The sequence below is a fragment of the Cebus imitator genome, unplaced genomic scaffold (assembly GCF_001604975.1).
Source record: "Cebus imitator isolate Cc_AM_T3 unplaced genomic scaffold, Cebus_imitator-1.0 Scaffold329, whole genome shotgun sequence".
Taxonomy (NCBI): domain Eukaryota; kingdom Metazoa; phylum Chordata; class Mammalia; order Primates; family Cebidae; genus Cebus; species Cebus imitator.
The window spans coordinates 64,615-80,379 of record NW_016107644.1 but is presented as its reverse complement, the minus strand read 5'-3'; the positions used below and the strand labels follow the sequence as shown (position 1 = coordinate 80,379).

The window sequence follows — 15,765 nt, the reverse complement described above, 5'->3', positions numbered from 1 at the left end:
AGCGTAAGTGCACAGGTCCACACACACGGAAGAGCGTAAGTGCACAGGTCCACACACACGGAAGAGCGTAAGTGCACAGGTCCACACACACGGAAAAGCGTAAGTGCACAGACCCACACACACGGAAGAGCGTAAGTGCACAGATCCACACACACAGAGAAGAGCGTACGTGCACAGATCCACACACACAGAAGAGCATAAGTGCAAAGATCCACACACACAGAAGAGCTCACGTACACAGAGAACACGTGCACACAGAAAAGAACATGGGTACACACACACACAGAGGAGAGCACACACACATGTGAAAAGCACATGCGCACATATACACACACACAGGAAAGAGCCCGCATATACACACGTACAGGAAAGAGCCCGCACATACACAGAGAGCCACATGCGTACATACACAAAAGAACACACGTGCACAAGAGCACACACGCAGAAGAACACTCACCCACACACAGCCATGAGCCAGGGAAACAGCTCAGGGTCTACCTGGGAACTCCATGCGGCTGAGAAATGGAACGTGCGGCCTTTCGTTAGTGACTTGACTCGTAGGTAGAGAGCTGTTTCTTTTCTCTCTGAAAAGCCTTCCTATTTCCTAGCCACAAGCCAAGGATGTGGGCTGCAGAGGCCCTGCCAGATGAAACACACGGTGCGTGCTCCCGTGTCTGCCATGGGTGCCGAGCCCCTGCTACTGAGAGGAGGCCTGAGCGTGTGCTTCCTGCTCGGGGATGTGCGGCCCGCAAGCTATGTCCAGGCCTACCGTCCCCCACTGTAGAAGGCCGGCACCCCAGCAGCTCAGCTGTCCTGAGTGTACACCAGCCTCGCAATGAAATCACTGCCACAAACCAACAAACCACGCAGAGCCAGGCAGCCCCTCCCCGACATTTATTCTGGGCAGGCTCTCCTCGTTCTTCATGTAATTATGGATCTACACTCACCTCCTGGCTGCTTATCCCCCTATAACGATAGGTATTAATTTAGAAAGTAAGAAAACAGCTACAATTTACATTTCTTTGGGTAGCAGCAGGGAAGACAAGGTAAGTAACTTGCTTGAACTTCCTGCAGCCGCCCTTTCTCCCATCACTGCTGTGCTGGGGACACACCAAGAACCAAGATGGCTCCACCCTGGACTAAGCCAAACGCAGGTTGCAGGTCCCCGGTCCCAGCTGCCCCACACATGGCTGAGAGGCTAATGTGAGCCCCACCTGCCTGCAATTCACCCTAGCTCGACTCACCCCAGCTGCGGGACCTCCCATTACCCACCAGAAAAGTGCAAAAGGAGCAGCCATCCCTGCAACACGGCAGACAGGAACCTCTCTTAAAATGCTAGACTCTGAGGAAGAAAATCCCCACCACCTACGATCATGGAAAAAACATTCCATAAACAGAGAATGCCTGGGGACATTGGAAGGTCACGACCCCAGAAGGATGGAGAAGGACCTCTGATTCCCGCCTACCCACAGGTTAGGGGACAGCCTGCAGGAAACCAGCAGGCAGGGGGAAGCTCGGCCCCCAAGTTCAGGACGTCCCTGGCCATGCCCCAGAGGCTTCCTTGGCCCCAACCTCTGGGACCTCTGGCCCTCAAGTGTCCACCTTGAGAGACCTGCTCAGCTCAGTCCCCAGAGGACCTGCCTGCCCCTAGCCTGCCAGCTGACTGCAGGCTCCTCTTCTGGCTCCCGGGGCTGGCTGCAGGGGCTGGAAGCTAAGGAGGCTGGCCCAGAGGATGACAGCTCAGGACACCATGCACAGACCCGAATCAATCCGCTGCTTTTCCAACTTGCTCACTAAAGGCTCTGAGCAGAGGCGACAGTCACAGACCCTGAGCTCCTCTTCATGCCGGTGAGCTGTGAGGCCAGCTGACAGGATGACTGTCTCCATCAGGAAGGACAAGAGGACTTCTCGAGGCCTGGGGTTCCCTTTCCTTGCGACTGCTGTTGTTTTCACTGACTCATCCGTTTTATCTTGTCTTAAATCACTTCATATGAGGTATACTGGTTTTCTGAAATGGCAAAAACTAGTTCTAATCCCAAAGTTATTTAGTATCGTTTTAAAAACTCCGTCCCAAATCACCTAATTTGCACTGTGACATCTGAGGGTCCCCACTGTCCCCCTCTGAAAGCCGCAGAGGCTTTAAAACATCTCATCCTAATAATCACCATCAGGCAAGCCAGGAAAGCACTCATGGCCAAGAGCGCATTCAGACGGTACCGCCGAGGGTACCCGGAAAGTACCTGGCCGTGTGATGTTCACCATAATGGGCTCGCCACACATCAGACATCACTGAAACCCTGTTGTAAGAAGAAGAGGTCCCATCCCCAACAACAAGGGACACACGCTGTGGGACTTCCAAGCCCTGCATCAAATAATCGGACCCTTTTTGTTTTTTCCAAAAACTGCGTGGAGCCAGCTCTAAACTTTTGCTGTCAGAACGGTAAATATACATATATATTTATACACATATATATCTCCATACACACATACATATGTACATATATATCTCCATACACACATATATACGTACATATATATATGACAGATTTCATATCATTTTTTCCAAATCGGTATTGTCAAAGTCTAGAGGGTGGCACTTGAGGGGGTAAAGCTAAGTGCGCCACTTCCTCTGAAGGTGCATCCATGGGCAGCGAGGCACTGGGCAGCTGCCCAGCAAGCTCTGAGCAAGCGATGCTTTCCCCAGTTTGCTGGGAGTTCCTGCCACCCCTCAATCCCAGCCACTATCCAGTGCCCCCACTGCTGCGTTAGACAGTCCCAGCTAGAAATGAAGTCAGGTAAGACTCTCCTAAAGGAAATTCCTTTCCTCTTCCCGCCACTGAGGCTGCCTGGCAGCAGTGGCCCAGCTCAGAGGAAAAAGGCTCCTGTGTGCTGCTGCTGCTCTTCACCCTGCCGGGCAGCACGGGAAAGACCCGGCAGCTGCAGTTCACTGAGGGGGCCTCTCCGTCTCCCCATGCCCCTGGGACACAGCCCAATTCCCCAAACTCCCTCAGGACACTGCTGGACCCTCTAGACTCAGCCTCAGGGCAGTGACCAAAGGCAAGGGCTAGGTTGGAAGTCCACTGAAGCGAACCAGGGAGAGCCAACAGGTCCCCAAATTCAAGCAGCAAAAGCCAGAGGTACTGAGCCACGAATCTCCGAGAAGAAGCCTAGCCAGCCAGAGCAGCCATCACTGCCGGGAAGGCACCAGTCTGGCTCAATGCAGGGAGAGGTCCCGGTCCACAGTGTCCCTGAGTGCAGCCGCCCCTGCAGGCTGACCCCGCTCTGCTGCCATCCTGTGGGTTCTCAAAGGGGAGCCCCTTCGCCTGCAGCCTGGGACACCTGTGCCATTGCACTTCACCTCGGCCCTTAGCCCCGGGCACCAACCAGACCGAGGTCTGTGCACCCTGCAGGGCATGAGGCTGGGCTGCAAAGTCCCCTGAGGAAAAGACCCACAGAGACACCAAGTGCACCAGAGAGGGGTCCACGGCCCAATTGGGCCAGGAAATAAAGAAATCACAGCAGGGAAGTGAGGCGGCCCCAGCAATTTGGCATTACCCTCCAGATCCACATGCCCCACACGCCCCTCCTCGGGCTGTCTTCTCCAATTCTTTCATCCGCCCTGGAATGGAGTCGGCAGGACACCAACTGTGGTTTCACTCACAACTTCACATGACCTCCCTGCGTTTCACGCCCGTCTGTCTTCACCCCTCACTCCAAGAGAGCGCTGCTGAGGACAGGCACATCTGAGTCTCCGGGTCATCCACCTGCCCACCAGGTGTCTGCTGGTGTTCTTCAGGGAATCACAACACTTACAACCTTGTGTGTCAGTAATCCAGATGTTTTCCTTGCAGTTGCCGCAGGAAAGGTGAAAGCAATGTGCCCACTCACACTGGGCTCTTCCTGGAGGTGAAGAGTCAGCTCAGTGGAAGGGCTGCTTTAGCAGGCAGCGGACATGACGGGGCCCTGTCCCAGGACAGTGACTCCCATTCCAATGAGCCAGCTGTCCTGAACTACTGATATTGTCTAGCAAAGGGCCATAAAGGAAGGATGCCCTAAGATGTGGCTGTGTTTAATAACAACACAGAATAATCTGAAATGCTTCAAACAAGAAATACCCACTGGATATGACCAGCTACTAAAGGTCTGGTCACATTCTTGATATGTCTTTGTTGGAGGGTGGAAATTCATTAAAAGTAGTACAGACTTTAAACTCTTCCCAAAGTATCCTTTCTGCAAGTCAGGTAATACTCAACAATAATAAACACGGTTGCTACTACTGGTTACCACCAGGGCTGAAGAAATTTTAAAATGAGAAGCATTGCCAGTTTGCTTGCCCAACTTCAGAAAGCTGAGCGCCATAACACACATGCCAATTCAGAAGAAAAAGGTTCTCCCTAAAAGCCTCAGCAGCACTCTCCTGCAGAACTCCCGGGAGGGGCTTGAGGTCCCCTGCTAGGGGGCTCTGTCTTCACGGTGTCCACCCAACCAACACCCGCATGCCTCCGAGGCAGGCCGGGAGCACCAGCAGTGCAGCACACAGGACGCTGAGGGATTGTGCATGCTAAAAAGGGAAACATATTGAAACTGAAAACGTTGCTGTGCTCACATTAACTTATAAAAAATCTGATTTCGGAAATTTTAAAATATCAGAATTCTACCATATGCATCCGCAATGTGACTTCACAGCATATAAAGCTCCTCGGAGATAATTTCTGTGAGAAGAGAAACAAAATACAGAATTCTACTGAGATGACCTGTGGATTTACAGCCCTCAAATCCGGTAGGCTCATAAAGAAGAAATGATTTACAACTCAAGATTCCAAAACATGATTCAAGCAACATTCCCCTCGCGAGAATTTTAACACCTGATAAATGGAACCAAAATCAAACTGTAGAAATCCAGAAGATGGGTTAAAAGGCAACCCTGTATCACACAAAATACACACCGAGTACACCAAAACTACCGACTCTATGTTCACAACCTAATTAATAGGCAGAACCCTCTTAAAACAAGCAGTAACGCCACATTTGGTGTGTGAATCACTCAATATTCACCCCAGTCAATTACGTTAATTTACAGCCAACGTTCTGTGCCCACGTCAGGTGTCTCGATGGGTTAGCAAAACACAGAGGTTTCATTATATCCAAAGAAGTAAGTACTGAAAATAAACGATACTTTCACACAAAGTATGACAGGGTCACTACTGCCAGAGAAAACGCCGCAACTGAGAGTATTACACGTCAGGGCATAATGGTCAGAAAGCCCTTTTCAAATTCAAGAGAAGCCTGGCTTCCACGTGGGGCAGCATGGTACGTGTTACCAAACCTGATCCTGCAGTGTGGCCTCGCACGCTGGGCCCAACAAGCTTCCTCCTACAACGCGCTTTTAAACATCCGTCATGACCGATTTGGATTTACTTCAGGAATATATAGTTGGGTCATTCTGGCTTTGGGAAAATCTAATAAAATTCACTACATTAACAGATCAAGTAAACAAAAACATATTACCTCAGATAATGGGAGGAAAAAGGATCTGATAAACCTCCACAGCCATTTATGATTTTAAAACTAAGAGCAAGGCACCTTCCTTCACATAATAAAGATAAAAATCACAAGTCAATGGTGCAATTTTTCCCTTTAAAAGATTAAAATTTTATCTTAAGTAATTTTTAAATATTTAAAAGATTAAAATTATTCCCTTTAAAGATTAAAATCACAAGTCAATGGTGTAATTTTCCCCTTTAAAATCAGCAGTGAGACCAGGCTGTCTGCTTTCCCCACCAAAATTAGTACATGAAGGTTCATAGAAAATTTATTTTGGCCGGACGCAGTGGCTCACTCCTGTAATCCCATCACTTTGGGAGGCTGAGGTGGGTGGATCACAAGGTCAGAAGTTGAAGACCAGCCTGGCCAAGATGGTGAAACTGTGTCTCTACTAAAAAATACAAAAATTAGCCGGGCATGGTGGCAGGCGCCTGTAATTCCAGCTACTTGGGAGGATGAGGCAGGAGAATTGCTTGAACCCAGGCAGCAGAGGTTGCAGTGAGCCAAGATCTTGCCACTGCACTCCAACCTGGGTGATAGAGTGAGACTCCATCTCAAAAAGATAAAAAAAAAATTTTTTTGTAATGAGCAAAAATTAGAAAGAACCCCAGTGTCCGTCAACTGGTGAACAGACAGGCACATTATGGTATGCCCATCCGGAATACTACTCAGCAAGAAAAAAGCAGTGAACTACTGATACTTCCAACAATATGCATGAACCTCCAGAGCACGATGCTAAGTAAAAGAAGACACAGACTACATCGTCTATAGCTTGTGTGATTCCATTTATATGAAATTCTACAAGAGGGCAGAACTCTAGAGAAAGAAAGCAGATTAGCAGTTGTCGAGGGGAAGGGTGGGGGGAGGAGATGGACAGCAAAGGGACATGGGGAACCTCACAGACTGACGGAAATGTTTACATCGCAAATTAGGGAGCTGGTACACACCTATGAACGCAGCTGCGAAAACATCTAATTATATACCTAGAATAGGTGAATTGTATTGAACCTCAATAAAGCTGACAGGAGGGAGAGAAGGAGAGACGGAAGGAGAGGAGGAGGAAGAGAAGGAAAGCGGAAACTGACCACATGGACCCAGCCGTCACCCGTGGAATGGATAAATGGATGTATCGACAGTGCAGGGAGCTGGGAGGATGCTTACAGCAGAAATCCTTCTTCCTATTAGAAGCCCAAACTTTAGGGGAGCACATAACCAAAACAACCAAACTTACATTTTCCCTGATCCATACAGCTAAGTACAACCACATTGCTTCGGACGACAGGCTGAGTTACAGCCAGCAGGAAACAGTGGAAGTGCTACGAGCAGCTGCTGGGGGTACGGCTTCTCGTCCCATGTCTTATTATCCCTGGAATGCAAATGTGATGACGAGTGCTAAGGCAGCCACCTTGGACCATGAGGTCAAAGCCAAGCACAGAGGAGCAACCAATGTGGTGACAATGTGGAGACAGTAATAGAGTTCTATCCTGTGAAGCCACGATTATTACACATTTGCCATCACTTGTAGATGTATTCACATCTAACCTCTACACCTCTACCATGCCAGAAACCATAACTCAATTTTTCCTACTGGCCAATACAAGACAGACTTTTCTTTTCCCTGCTGAGACAAAGTCTCGCTCTGTCACCCAGGCTGGAGTACAGCGGTGAGATCTCAGCTCACTGCAGCCTCTGCCTCCCGGGTTCAAGCAATTTTCCTGCCTCAGCCTCCTCAGTAGCTGGGACTACAGGTACACGCCACCATGCCCAGCTAATTTTTGTATTTTTCATAGAGATGGAGTTCCGCCATGTTTGCCAGGCTGGTCTGGAACTCCTGACCTCGGCTGATCTGCTCCCCTTGACCTCCCAAAGCGCTGGGATTACAGGCATGAGCCACTGCGCCCGGCCAAGGCACACATTTCAATATTCTCCTGAAGTCCTCTGCCTATCATTTCATTTCCACACACACACAGGCCGTGCTCAGGTGACCTACTCTTCACACTCTGCCAGCCTGCAGGAGCCTGGCTCTCCCAGAAGCCAGCCCATCTACCTTCCAGGCTGATCCACTCTGCAAGCCTTGCTGAGCTGGGTCCCGGAGAGCATCAACACCCCGGGGAGACCATGTGGGAGCTGAGTAAGACCGACTGGGTGTGAAAGGAAACCGAATCGTGAAAACCCAAGCTCAGTAAGCCAAAGGGAACGGTCAAGCTGGGAACTGGGGCATGCAAACCTGCCTATCCCTTTGGTTCCAAAGATAAGATGGCTACAAGATGAAGCAACATGCCTCCCCCTTATTTTGCCCACAAGGAAATTCCTAGTGAGCTGCAAGATCTTTTACGGTGTTTCTGTTAAGGTGTCACCACAGCAAGGCAAATGGATAGCTTATCCTTACAAGTACAGTCACCCCCAGCCCACCAGACACAAATGTGTATCTGATTGTTCCCCATTTTGTCTAGGTTATCTTACGTAAAGTGCAGATTCCCTGCATTTTTCCTCTGCTCCATTTGTCTGTGTCTTAGGTTTAAAAAAAAAAAAAATGCAGATTGACTGAGCCAGACAAAGGCATGAACGACTATTTTTCTCTATCTCCCTCTTACATGAAAAATTGTGTACTTCTCAATATCTAGCCCTTTCCCCTTTAAATTCAGAGCCCTCAAAATCATCTTGGGAGAAAGGCATGGACCTGTCTCCCAGGCGTGTGTCCTTACTTTTGACAAATAAACCTCCTAAAATGATTAAGAGTGGTCTCATTGTTTTTCTCAATTGACAGGGGAGGCTTTCCAAAGCAACAGCTCAAAGCCCAGGAGGTCACAGACAAGAGGACCAACTGCCATCACTAGCACGCGACTCAGTGTCCACACTCTGAGACGGAAGCGCCTGAGAGGTCAGCTGCACAAAGAATGTGTCAAGTGGTAGGAAAAAGTAAGTCAGAATACACCAAAGGTCCTGTGGCAGACTCTATTTCCCATTTTAAAAATCATAAGTAAAAAGGAAGTTATAATAAATCACCTCATTTTCCAGATATGATTAGCACAACTGCTGAAAAGGACAATCAAAGAGAAGTGTCTCAGAATGACTACTGCTGGAAACTGATTTTCTCTTTTTGTATTCTATAATCTCTAAGTACTTCGCTTTAACAATCTTGGATTTTTTTAACAGACTTACTGCACAGACAAGAAATGTCAAAGCTTAAAGGTACATTTACTGAAGCAATCAACATGCAAAACAAAATATTTCTAACAATAAAAAAAATTCAGCTTTAAAGAGAGAACATTTACTATAACAAGAAAAAAATGATAACTAAGAATAAATCTAATAAAACATGTGAGGCAGGAGAATAGGGTCTGGAGGCAGGAACCTAAGGCCAATTCACACCAACTTCTTAGAACTAAATCAAAAGGAAAACCCCACTTTCAAGCCCAGGTAACAAAAGAATCAGAGGCAACCCACCCCTTCTCTGCATGGCAGATGAAAAACTGAAAGTATCTCTGATTGATCCCCTTCAACAACCAATCAGGCTGGTCCCAGGCCAGGTCTTCCTTTGCACAACATTGTAAATTTGTGACTTCACTTCAGCCTCTGATTGGCCACTTTCTGCAACCCATCACACACTTGCACGGGGTGTTTTATAACTTCACTTCAGCCTCTCATTGGTTGCAGAAAGCAACCAATCAGACTGATCGTGGGCCACTACTTCATTGACACAGGGTGTACACCAAGTAACCAATGGGAAACCTCTAGAAGGTATTTAGACCCCAGAAAATTGTGTAACCAGGCCCTTGAGCTGCTTGCCCAGGCTTGTTCCATAAATCTCATGCTTCATTCTTCCCTTGCCTTGTTTGTGCATTTTGTCCAATTCTTTGTTCAAGCTGCCAAGAACCTGGACACCCTCCACCGGTAACACTTGTACAGGACCCTTCAGGGAGAAAATTTGAAAACTTCACTGAAAAGCATTAAAAATGACTTTTAAAAGAGGAACTAGCATGTTCATGAAAATGAATATTTAATTTCATAAAGCTATCCACTCTCCCAAACTAAAAATTGTCTTTTCTGACCCCTGACTTTCCATGCAATGAAAGATTCCATGCAATTCCAACCATAAACCAAACAAATCTAAAAAACAAAAACACAAGTGAAAGACCTTGGCAAAATGACTCTGAGAACTATGTAGAAGAGCAAGGGGTGGGACTGCCCAGTTCCTGGCGAAGAGGAAACCCACAGGTGGTGCATGCCCACAACAGGCAGCAGGACGTCATGAGGCTAAATTACTTGTAGGGTGCAATATGAAGGGAAGACCACCTAAACACTGGGGCAAAACCCAACACAACGCAGATCTACGTGAATGTGGCAGTGACAGAAAACAGAAGTGACATCACAAATGTAGAAAATAAAAAGTTCTTCTTCAAAGCTTTCCTCTTAATTGATTATAAATCATAGCTTCTTTAAAAGTTAACTTACTGCAGCCTGGCAAACATGGCAAAACCCCATCTCTATAGAAAATACAAAAATTAGCTGGGCGTGGTGGTGGGCACCTGTAATCCCAGCTAGTTGGGAGGCTCAGGCAAAAGAGTCACCTGAACCTAGGAAGTGTAGGTTGCAGTGAGCTGAGATCATACCACTACACTCCAGCCTGGGTGACAGAGCAAGACTCAGTCTCTGAATGAATGAATGAATGAAAAAACAAGAGGCAGAGACCAGACTAGAGAAAGAGTGATGCAGCTCCAGAAGACCCAAATTAAATTCACACATTGTGTTCCTACTGTCACATGACATGAATGAAAGTCACAAAGAATCGTAAACCTAAAAGGCAAGACAGTGTCATCCAGGTAGGGGTTTCAAGGGGAGCAGGGGGTACACGGCAGCCTCAGTGCTCTGGGTCAGGCCTGAGTTCATGGCCATGTGTGCAGCTAAGTAGCAATGATGGCGTTCTAGCTCCTAAATCTGGCAGTGGATCATGAGTGCATACATCCACACATATGAATTACATACAGTCTTTGGCGTGTGACAATATTATACAGTAAAAATATTTAAAGAACAAATGAGCGTCCCATCAGCAACTGTGAACACAAGGGCCAGGCGCAGCAGCAGTTCGCCTGGGAGCCACTCCCAACAAGGCAAGCTCCCACCAAGAGCTTCTTACCTCTGTCACCTTGGGCTGCAGGATCAGCGCTTCAGGGCTCATGCGAGGGATGTCTATGTGGATCTGGAGAAGCAGGAGAAACAGATATGTATGTTACATGACAACAAACACACTGCAAGCGTTATGACTAAAACAGCAACACTGAGGGACGTCCTTCCCCTGCCTTTACCCTGCTCTCTCCTCGAGGATTCTCGTTCTCTACGCTACCACGATCTCCCCCGAAGGAGGCATACAAAGCCTGCTCCCTCTGAACAGCTCGCCCAGTCCTAGGTGACAGGCTTGCCTGACACTGTCCCCGCCCAGCAGCCACTGCTGCGTGATGAGGAACAGAGCAGGCCTCGGATGCTTAGTAACATCAGCCACAGCAATTAGTAAACATCGATTTTCAGCCTCTGACACAGGAGCAATTCAAGTACGTCAATAGTTGACAAGTTTTCAGCTGCGACAGCTTCTTCTTGGACAGAGGCCACATTTTTCTCCACTTTATGAAGTCCTGGGGGAATCTAGAACATTTTTCAAAGGAAGCATTTGAAAGACTCAGTTAGTGTCAGCTGGTTCCTGCTTGGCCACCATCTGACATGAGAGTTATAATGAAGTCCCCAACACTGCAGAGGACACTTGTGCCCCAGAAGAAGCCAAACCAGAGTGCTGTGAGCTCGAGCTGGCTCCCAGCATCCCACGCGAACTTCTCGTACTAGCCCACACTCCCGTTTGTCCGGGACAGTGGCTCCAGTGGGCTGAGGGAAGATAAACGCATTTTCATGCCAAGGGAGACGCTACAATTGCATTTCATTTCACCCCATCCTTGCACATCCCCACAGAGGACCCTCACACCCAGGAGGCTGGGACACCGTCACTCTGCCATTTACCACACTGTGGCCGGGCCTCAGTTTCCTTGTCGACAAAACGGCCGCTCCAAGTATCTCAAAGGTTACTGGTAAACATCAAGTAAGATTGTGAGTCAACAGCCAAATGGATTAAGCTGAAATGCACACACATCTGAGATGCAGGCCAAAGGAGGCCTGCCAGCAGCAGTGCTACTGAAGAGGAGGGGGAGATGGGGGGGGGACAAGGGGGACGAAGGGGGGAACCAGGAGGAGGGAGAGGGGACATGGAGGAGACAGAAGTGGCACTACTCTATCCAGAGAGGCAGAGCCAAAGGACTGCAGCCAGCCACATGCAAGAGCCCAGGTGCCAGCAGGGATAAGGGCCCAGGTCTGTCATCAGGGAGTCCTGGAGGGCTGTCTGTTCCCATACAGTTACACTCGTGTGGACACACACCCATCCCCAGCATGAGCAGCATAAGCTGCTGCAGGGCAGGAACCAGGTCTGAGCCACCTCTACATGCCCAGGGCCAGCACAGCCCCTTACGTAAAAGATCCTGTCACACATTTATGAAGGAGAGAAGGCAGCATCCACCAGATCCCACACCTGCCATCCTCCCCATCATCAGGAGAGGCTCCAACATTAGAGAGACGGCCCTCCACAAGGCTGAGCAGGTAGGGCTCTGTGCACCCCTCCTTCCATCCCGCCTGCCCCCATCAAACACAGAACTGGGCACAAAGGAAAAAGACCACAACAGAGTTGACTGAGGGAGGAAAAGGCAGACCAGACCAATATTTCACTCTGACTCCATACGGCTCTCCACGCGGCTTTGACATAACATCTTCAGCAGAAGAGTGAGCACATACAAATCAGATGAAGAAGGATGGAAAGCAAGTGGGGAACCTGCCGAAGCCACCCCCTCCTACTGCCTCCACCTGTGTGCAGGGGCAGACCGCCAGTCAGGCTCAGTCCATGGGTCAAACGCCCAACTGGACAGCAAGGAGAAACCAGGGTCCCCAAACCCCATCGGGCCCAGCTCTGCCTGAAATGGCGATGGCGAGAAAGAAGGCGCAGTTCCAAGAGGCCTCGAAGCATTAGGCAGGGAGGAAAAACAACTGCGTTACAGCACACGTCTCATCTATACTAATGTAGAAACAGTGTGGGAATTCACAATAGTATGGAATCTTTTTATTACCTATCACAGTAACTAAATAAAGATGTATGCAGCCTGTGCGTAATTAACTTTCTCTTCAAAAACTCGGAACAGAATTCCACTTGGTAAAACTCGCAGATAGATGCTAGTGTCATCCTTTGGAAATCATTTTCTGAAATTAAAATGCATTAAAAAACGCACTCAAAACAATGCCAAATTTATTAATTTCCTAAAACCGGTGCAGTGGCAAAAGAGACCAGGTAAGCTAATATTTCCTTAAGCAAATCCAAAGTAATCTGTGTATCAAGTCAGTTTCCCAGAGTAACTGGGTGGTGGCCCAGTGCAGCCCAGGAGCCCCGGTGCCAGGCAGAAGGCACCACAGGCCAGTGGGAGCTCCGGCCAGGAAGGCAACAGAGGCAGCCATTGCTCCAGCCTCATTCCTAAGCAAGTCACTTTTCCTCCTACAGCCCTGTGTCCCATCTGTCTTGGAAGATGCTGACCAGGAATGCATTTAACTTAAAGAATCTTTGATTACGTAACAGAGGTAAGGCGTATCTTTGGACTTTTTTTTTTTTAACAGATAAAACAAAGAGATGTGGATATCCCACGTCTGAGAGGGGAAAATGTGGCAAAGCTCCTTCACCTAGAAGTAGGGTTTGCAGAGGGAGATATTCCTGGCATGCCTCGGGAAACCCAGAAGCTGCTTTCAGATATCTGAGACAATAGTACCAATTAAGAACTACCATTTTGACCTTTCACATATTACAAAGAGAATGAGAATTATACGGTCCTCAAAGAGCTATTCTAACAGCAAATTCTGGATGTACTGTGAATCATAAATCAATTTTAAGTATTTTCCCATTATGGATATCATCTGTCAACTGACTATTTAAGAAACTATAATTAGACACATTTTATATTAAACTAAATAGCAAAATGGTAACTTGGCTGCACCTTCTGCTGTGGTCTGAAATGTGTCCCCCACAAACCCAAGCTGATTAACACACCTTTCCTGGGTCGGTATCATGTCCCTAGCTGGACCAAAGAACCCAGCGTCAGCAGCCCCCATGCCACCTCTCTGTCCTGATGCCTGGGCCTGGGCCTTCAGAAATGGCCTTTTATTACCAGATAGCAGCTCACGATGACACAAACTCCCACCATCACCCTAAGGCAGGTCGCAGGAGTCCAAGGCATTTATTTTACAACCTCAATTTAAAATACTCTTTTTTACTTTTGTAGAGAGAACTGAAGACAAGCAAGGTAGTACTATTGGAAGAAATTTTCCATTATTTGTTTTACAATTTATTAGAAAAGAAAAATCTGTGAGCTAATCAGGGACCTGCATCTTTAACTCTGACCAACTCCACATGGTTTTGATAAAAACATTTCCTCCTATAAATCACACGGAAGCAAAGTACTTCAGGTAACACACGAAAGAGAGAAAGGGTTCCCACCTGCCTGTACGTGTCCTGGTGAACTTCGTCGTTCCTCGAATGGTAATAGTGTTCAATAAATGCAAAATACTCTTTTTGTTTTCTCTGGAGAGTGGCTGGTCTCCGGTCTACGTTGGCAGGAAGGTAACCCTGGGTGAGAAATAAAAAACAAACAATATACAAGGTCATAGTTAATTCATGGAGTCCCTATGAGAAGTGCGAACTAAAAAGGCTTGCACCCTACCTGAAGGTGACGTTCTGAAATCTGATACAAAGGGGAGCACAAATTGTGGGAAAACAGAAACACACAGAGACGGTCAGCCAGCTGAACCCCACGCAGGCAGCACTCCCGACAGCACTGAGGAAGGGGCCAGGGCTTGCGTCCGCAGCCTCCCAGTGCAGGCCCTCTTCACTCAGCCGGACAGGAGTCGCTCAGGCTCTGCAGCAGGTGAGCCCTAGGCCCTTCTACAGCAGGGCTGCGTGATGAGACAAGCCCTTCTCTGTTGGCCTCATACACCAGGAAGGATTCCAAAGTCTCAACAGTCTTCTACCAGCAACCACACACACACATATACACATATACATGTATACATGCACGCATATACACACATACATGTGTACGTAAATGTGCTGCTGTCTTCAAACACTCGTGGGCCTGTGAGAGCTGCGTCCCAGTACGTAAAGGGGACTTGACCTCAGATAGGGCCAGCCAGCACAAGGAGGTCATGAAGAAGCTGATTCCTGGTCCCGACGGTCCAGGGTTTCATGTTTTCTTTGCCTTGTTTCTACTTTTTAACTTGACATTATTGACAATATATAGTTGCCCCTAAGTGTCCTTGGGGGATACCAACATTCTTAGCTGCTCAAGACCCTTGTATAAAATGTCGTAGTATTTGCATGTAACCTATGCAGGTCTGCCTGAGTACTTTAATACTGTATGACACCTGACACAGGGTAAATACTACGTAAACAGTTGTTAGACTGTGTTGTTATTTATACTAACCTTGGTTGCATTATTACTTTTCATTGGGTCTTTTTCCAAATATTTTCCATGCACAGTTGGTTGAATCTGCAGATGCAAAACCTCCAGATATAAATGGCCAACTCTAATTTATAAAATAAGTGTGCCCATTTTAGCCAATCAGTTGGGTGGCTTTTGACAAGGGTACCCAGCTATGTAACTCCTACTCCAAGGAAGATACAGACACCCTTCCATTCTCCCGCCCCCGTAGGCTTCCCAGTACCCTCTAGCAGCCTGTCCCAACCCTGGCCAAGGAGGCGCTCACCTCGTCACTGTGCATGGCTGAGCCTGACTTAGAACTCTCTAGAAATGGAGTCACTCAGGACCTACACTGTACGCAAGCTTTTCCTTCGCTCGGCAGCAGAGCGTCTTCTGAGATGCCTCCAAGTTACATGAATCAGCTGCAATTTCCTTTCCCTAGCTGTGTCCATCGTATGGATCCACCAGTTTGTTAAAGGTTCACCTGTCAATGAACATGTGCGCTGTTTCCGGTTTGGGGTTTGTTATATTCTTGCACAAGAGTTTTGTTGGCATACGCTTTGGCTTTTCATGGTTGAATACCCAGGAGTAGAGTTACCGGGTCATAATATTGGTGTATGTTTAGTTTTTGTTTTTTTTTTTTTTTTTTTTTTTTTTTTTTTTTTTTTTTTTT

At 47.7% G+C, this 15,765-nt stretch overlaps 1 protein-coding gene across 2 annotated transcripts in view; it reads right to left on the bottom strand.

The window, feature by feature from the left end:
* LOC108286797 (TBC1 domain family member 22A) overlaps positions 1-15,765 on the bottom strand; it is a 284,858-nt gene that overhangs the window by 256,073 nt on the left and 13,020 nt on the right. Inside the window, exons 3-4 of one of the 2 annotated variants that reach the window (XM_017504853.2) lie at positions 14,114-14,242; positions 10,682-10,744 (exon numbers count right to left, since the gene is read on the bottom strand). In XM_017504853.2, coding sequence (XP_017360342.1) covers positions 10,682-10,744; positions 14,114-14,242 — 192 coding nt within the window. The other variant, XM_037730079.1, reaches the window with a different exon arrangement.